The following is a 7033-nucleotide window of genomic DNA, read 5'->3' on the forward strand; positions in this document are numbered from 1 at the left end:
TTGGGTGAGGGGGTACTCGCATCAACCATTCCCGACGAGTTATAACCGTTGAACATCACGCCTAACTTGCGCGGAGAGTAACCTAGGTCCACCGGGGACACCCCTAAGCCTCTCTACAAAGCCCCACGGCCACGCATCTAGAACCGTGCATCAACGATTAGAACTAGAGGGTATTCGGCTTATCCACCCCATGAATGGATATGTGGTAGTACGATAAGTGCTCAATTTCCAAGGTCATCCACGGACGGTCCTTAATCGGTTCAAGCGGACTAAACCTCCGAGACTCCTTTCTCTAGGCCCTACCTTCCGCTCGAACCAACACCACACTTCCAACTAGACCGATCCAAACCAACATTCCGACACCGGACAACATGTTTAAGATAACACAAAGTGGGTGAAACAAGTGATCCTATTCCAAATTTCCCTACAAGATATCTACCAACCCTAGACACGACTAAGCATTTAGTTTAAATGAGTTGCAAGTGGCTACGTGTGCCAAGGGCATGGATAAACAAATCAAGAGAGGGCATTGCATGAAAATAGGACCGACGATGCAATAGATAAATATTTAATATAAGCATAGATATCCCAAGTGAAATAACTAAATTTAAGCAAGTTAAATAGGTCAAGGAATCATGCTTAGCTGCTTGCCTTGATTCTCTTCTTGCTCAACAACACACTCGGCTCCCGGCTCGGTCTCAACGAACTCGGTAGGCTCAACGAGTGCGTCCTCTGGCGTCTCGGTCACTATAATGCATGAATGAGATGTATGCATTAGGATGATGCCAATGATGTGAAAATGAGGTGATATGCAATGACATGGCAATAGAAGAAAAAATGTCACATCAACGCGAAAACATGGCACCACAAGCTTGATTACTAACCTAAACACTAAGACCGAGGCGAATTTCACTTAACAAAACATCTACGAGCATAAATCCTGATTTAATTTAGGCACACAGGGGATCTCAAAATAAGCTCATGAGAGTTGAAATTGCATCAATAGCATATTTGTGGAATTACTTATGATATTCAAAAATTTCAGCCGCTAAACTCAAGTCAAATCTTAAAAGCCATGCAAAACATTTTCAAAAATCCTAATAAAATTACCAGGGGTACAACACATGATAACAAGGATAACAGAAGTGGTTTTATCATTTTATCAATTTTCTATCAAAAGTTATTCATTTTATAAGTTTGCAGGCAGCAAAACTAAAAACGCATTAAAAACCTATCAAACAGTACAGGAACAAATACATAGGCTGGACCATGAGATAGAGCATACCACAAGGAACACAACAACATTTAGCTTGACATTTTTAGAGCTCCATAAAATAAGATTAACAATTAACTTGGTTTAGCAAGGATAAACTATAACTCAAGGTACAGGGCTCTAACATGTATAACATTAATTTATCTAAGCAGATCTACTACAGAGGATTCAAACAAAACAAATTTCATAATTTTTGGAGGTCTACAACATTTTCTACGCAATTAACAAGATCACACATGAAATGATAAAACGAAACGGGGCGGCCAGCGCTAGATCCACCCGGATCTAGCGCCCCTGGGCGCCGACAGGCGGGCCCAGGCGGCCAGCGCGCGGCCGTGGCGAAGTCAAGGCCAGCCATGGCCTTGACTCGCCACGGGCGCGGCCAGTGCACGCCCGCGGCGCGAACGCGCGGCGCGACGCGGCGGCGGCCGGCGAACGGGGGAGCGGCAGGGGGGCGAACGGGCGGGGGCGGCGCGCGCACGAGCGACACGGCGCGACGGCGGTGCTCGCCCGCGGCACGGGCGAGCGGGGAAAGGCGGGGAGCGGCGGCGCGACGGAGCACCGCGGCGGCGGAGGAAGGGGCACGTCGGGAAGGGGGTTGCGGGCGGAGAAAGAGGCGGCGGGCGGCCGGAATCGAACACGGAGGAGGAGAAGGAGGTGTGGGCGCGGGCAATCGGGGCGGGGCTCACCGACGGCGGTGGATTGTGGCGGCGCGCGGCGGAAGGGGAAGCGGCAGCGGGAGGAAGAGGAAAAGGCGTGCGGTTTGGCCGGAGGAGAAGAAGAGGCGACGCGATTTGAAGTGGAGGGGAAGAAGGCGAGCGAGCGGCACGGGAGGCGAGGGGGCGGCGCCACGCTGGACGGGCCAGCGGCCGCCGGCGTGCGCCACCGCGCGGGCGCCCAACGGGCGGGCGCGGAGGGCCGGGGGACGCGGAGGGAGGCGCTGATGCGGGCCCGGGCGCGCGGAGGAGAGAGGGAGGAGGCAGACAGGTGGGACCGGGAGAAGTGAAAAAATAAGAAAGGCAACGGTTCAACTTACAAAATCGAAAACATGCATTTCCCGGGCTCCAAAAATCACCAAATTTTTACTGAAGCTAGATTAAATCATCAAGAACACAATGCAACAACAAGATCATAAAAATCTAATATGGATTGCCCACAAAAAATCAAACAACATTGCAGTTTTCAGATTTTCCAAGAATTTTATGGCTCGGGTTAGGCATCCAAAAATTGCACAAAAATATTTATAATTCACAATTTGAAATCCAGTATTTTAATAAATTGTTTGGAGGCACATTCACATAACAAAATTTAAACTTTCTTCCCAACATACACTCAAACAATGCGAGAAAAATTAAATAGCTCAATTCGAAAATATGCACATGATGCTTGGGTTATGCTCAAGATGATGTTGCTTAATAATTTTAATCATGTTATTAAGTTTTGGGTCGTGACATTCGAGCTAGTCGGCATGGCCGAAGGACGGCGGCGCTGGAGGAGATGGAGCAGCGGCGCGGCAGGAGATGGACCGCGAGCTGGCCTGGCAGGCAGCAGCGTCGAGGCGCTCCAGGTGACGCTGTAGGGCTGGCGCGGCGCCTCGCAGCAGGTCACGCGGCGCAAAATCGAGTTTACCCCCATCCAATTCGAACTCTGTCGCTGAGCAGAAGAGAAGGATGACGATGGGATAGAGCGTTGACTGCTGGTTGTTTTGCGGCGCGGCCAATCGTGGCCTTCTTAGCTCTGTCGCAAGCTCTGCATCGCCCAGTTCTTCCCCCTCGGCCGCAGCGCAACGCCCGGAGCCAGAGCGGCGACGCCGGCGGAGGAGGAGCGGCAGCGCATGCACGTGGTGCTGGTCAACGAGCTCGCCGCGAGGCTGGGCGCGAACGCGGCCGCCTTCCTTCCGCGCCGGCGCCGCCGAGGACATCCACGCCATGGCCTCGCTGCAAGCTGGCCTCTGGACAGCGGGCGACGCCATGGGCCGCGCCGTCCGTGACCTGGAAGAGGAGAGGATGCGGCTGGAGCGTGGCGTGACGGCTAGCCTCGCCCACCGCGGGAAGCTGCTCGCCTGGCTGCACAAGACGTGCTCGATAAAATGCATGAGACGGAGATAGTGAAAGGAGGAGAGGGATCAGAGAGGAGATGACCGGTCAGCGTGCTATGTCAGCGTTAGTATGCTTATGTGAAGGGTTATGGATCTGCAGTGAAGGATTTAACAAGTTTATGGATCTAAAAATATATTTTGGAGTTCGTGGACCCAAGTGACACCGCTTACAAGTTAATGGACCTCCGGTGTATTTTACTTTTAATTTTACATTTACGAGGCAAATTTTACATTTACAATAAGGAAAGGATTGGCGACGAAGAATATGTTCTGGCCACCAAATTGCATTAAGGAGGGTTCAAAAAGAGCTGAAGAGGAAAAAAAATAATCGTCTAGGAGACAGGAAGAGGACAAAGAAGGCATCAATACTCTCAAGTACAATGTAGACATGGATAACTAATGAGGAATAAGGCATCAATGCCCTCAAGTATGAAGAATAGCTCTGGAGAAACTAAGCTTTCCTGCTCATTTGATCGCCTAAGTAATGCACTATTTCTGAATACTTCAGAATTTTTTTCACTGGCCTTTGGCTTCAGATCACTGAATAAGTTGATTGAACAAAATACTTATTGAGTGGTGAGTTGATGCAATAATATAACACTGAGTATTTTTCAGTCAGATTGGCATTTCTCATGCAAATTAGTTTCAGCGTGGGCAACAGGACCGAATTGCTCAATCGACACATTTCTTAGCAATTCTAACCTGATACAGAGGACTATCTAATCTATGTACCAAAGCTCCTTCAGCAAACTTTTGACTTCTAGAAGTATGGATGACTACTGGATGACAGATCAATGTGCTACTCAACTTGTCGCCACCAAATTTTGGCGCTTCAACCTTGGTTGAGACATCGCATGGGACACTTTATTTGAAGGCTCAACAGAGCTGTTCCCATCGACAATGCAACAACTGATTGGCTTCTCAACCTTGCCAAATGCCACAGGTTTACGGGAGTATATCTCAACGAATCTGCAGATAGGAAGTACGTCTTTAGTGGTTAAAAATCAAAGGTCCAAAAGGGTTCAAATAATCAGACGACAAATTATGAATAAATTCTCAGAAAATTATCCATGTGCAGTAATACAAAATCTAAGAGTAAGGCACATAGTAACATAATCAATAAAGCATTATGAAAACTGTGAAACTGTAAAATGGGAAAACAAAATATTTTGTGGAAGAGACCTAGCCCAGAATCTAATATGGAGAAAAGAACATCTGAGAAGAGTAAGGAAAGAGAAAATAGAACGCATGAATGCTCTCTCAAGTATGATATAGACATGGCTAAATAGTTTAGATTAAGGCAGGGTGTAATAGGGGTAGCAGAGGGTATTCTGGAGAAACTAAGCTTTTCTGCCCACTTGATCGATTAAGTAATGCACTATTTCTGAATACTTCAGCATTCTTCTTTTTAATGGCTTTGGCTTCAGATCATCGTACTACTAATAATTGCTTCTGAATAAGTTGATTGATCAAAGTACTTAATGTAACAAGATAACACAAGCATTTTTCAGTCAAATTGGCATTTCACATGCAAATTAGTTTCAGTAGACATGTCGGTGAATGCAGAGAAGATGACCAGAAGATTGCAAAAAAAAAAAAAGGGTTCAAAATAATGATGTACAGTACCTAGTCAAATCATTCAAGGTTCTCATTCGTGCTAAAGAAAGCAATTTGAATATCAATGGATGATTTCGAGAAGCCAAGGACGGCACAGATGTAAGGAAATGTTGAGGAGAAGCAATGAAGGATGTAATTTGAGAGATGAGGTGCACATTCAAGTAACTAATTTGAGAGATGTGGAGCACTGATGTGACAAAAACCCCCACATGAGATTTGTGTGTCAGACTAAGCACTATACTTTCAGATCTAACAACAAGCTAACAGTACTATTTCTTGAAATTGGAAATTAGAATTGCTTAGAAACAAAGCAATAAAGTACGGAATAATGACCTGGAATTTTTTTATATATATCACAATAAATGGGAAAGAACAGAGGATGCTGCAAACAAACTAAATGAATTGAAAAAGAATAAAAATACCTGGTTGCAGCTTCTGTAGACTCCAGTTTAAGATAAGCAAACCCCTTACAGATAGGATCGCGAGTTTTCTTATTTGCGGAAACTGCTGGATCTATAGATAGAAGACCAGGGAACCCTTTGAAAGCTTGCTTCAGGTCTTTGTGTATGTTTTTCTTTTTTGGGAGGTTCCAAACACGAATTTGAACACCATTGTCATTGAGATCTGTGATGAAGTATAGAAAATGAATCAAAACAACAATGCTCAACAATAGCTCCTTCAAGGCCTATTGCAGTAGAGAAATGAAGTTATATTAATTACAAACAATCTCCATAGGTAATGGTAAGGCAGTTCAGCTATCAACAACATGAAGGCTATGCATGATAACAATAATAGTAAAGAAAACATTCATCTCTATATTTATTTCAGCTGAAACAAGAGGACAATTTGCATCTATCAACATTCATCGAGGCTTAATTAATTTCACACAACAATCTCTTGATATGTTTCTGTCATTACAATCTCTGAGAATTATCATCTAATTGTTTGTAAAATCTGAAAAATTCTCAAATACTTTTTAAGCGGTTTCATGCAAGTTATAGGGCCATTGCCTTTTCTACCTCATATTTAGTTTACTTAGTTCAATGGTACCTTTGTCACATGAAAATGATTATTAAATGCATATGATTTCATTTCTTTCCAGTGTATCAGTACCGCCAGCTTTAAATGAGAAGTTAGTTCTCTTGTTCACAACACATTTATTATATTTGCATCTAGTCCATGTCCATACAATTTGCGCTTGCTATCAAGTATACGACAGATTAGGGGCATGCATTTCCTGGTCAAGTGGACTGGCAACGTGCATCCAAGTATGCCTTCGAGCCTGAAGAAGATAAAGCAATTCAGAGCAGGGAACCAACCTGTGCCTGTTTCTTTGCCGGGACTGTTCCCCTCCCGGCGCTTAGCCGAGGCCGCGTCACCTCCGCGCCGCGCCCCGCCGAGGCCCATCTCCCGGAGGAGCTGCTCCTCGATGTCGGTGGAGTACGTCTTCCCCTCGCCAAACCCCGCCGGCTTGGGTCGCGTCGCAAGGAACTCCTCCTCGTCTACCTCCATCTCCATCCCTTCCTCGTCCTCGTCGTAGTCCCCGTCCTCCTCCTCCTCCTCCTCGTCTTCATCGGAGCTGGGGGCCGCCACGGGCTCGCGGTGGCGGCGCCCGTACTTCCTCAGGCCCGGGAACGCGGAGGGGAGGTGGGAGCAGCGGAGCCGCGAGGACGGCGGGGGCCGCGAGAACGCGACCGGCGCCGGCGCGGACGCCGCTGCGGTGGCGGTGGCGCACGCCGGTGGCCGTAGCAGCAGGAGTGGCATTTCGCTGTTGGTTTTTTTATCCCCTTTCCTCTTGGACAGGCCCAGTCAGCGTCACTTTACTTATCGTCGTCGTACCGTCACGGCAGACGTCTGATGCTTCTTATCACGATCGGACCATCTAGACTGGGAGTTGGGCTGTTGGGAAAGCGGCCCATGGGCTATGTCCTATATATTTCCTTGCTGGCCTGCTGCCTTCATGCTTCTTTGTATTTCGACTTCAGCTGTTTGCCGTCTTATGGCAATTTTTTTTACTTTGAATGCTTATAATCCTTACCGATTCA

At 46.8% G+C, this 7033-nt stretch overlaps 1 protein-coding gene across 1 annotated transcript; it reads right to left on the minus strand.

Annotated features, from left to right (window-relative positions):
* Window positions 1-3961: 3961 nt before the first annotated feature.
* Window positions 3962-6810, minus strand: LOC112874113. The gene is made up of 3 exons (XM_025937673.1): window positions 6308-6810; window positions 5411-5612; window positions 3962-4340 (listed from the first exon to the last, which is right to left on the minus strand). The coding sequence occupies exons 1-3, from the start codon at window positions 6750-6752 to the stop codon at window positions 4175-4177; spliced, it is 813 nt and encodes a 270-aa protein (XP_025793458.1). The 5' UTR covers window positions 6753-6810; the 3' UTR covers window positions 3962-4174.
* Between the last annotated feature and the right edge of the window lie 223 nt (window positions 6811-7033).

Source organism: Panicum hallii, chromosome 1 (genome assembly GCF_002211085.1).
Source record: "Panicum hallii strain FIL2 chromosome 1, PHallii_v3.1, whole genome shotgun sequence".
In the NCBI taxonomy this organism is placed as follows: Eukaryota; Viridiplantae; Streptophyta; class Magnoliopsida; order Poales; family Poaceae; genus Panicum; species Panicum hallii.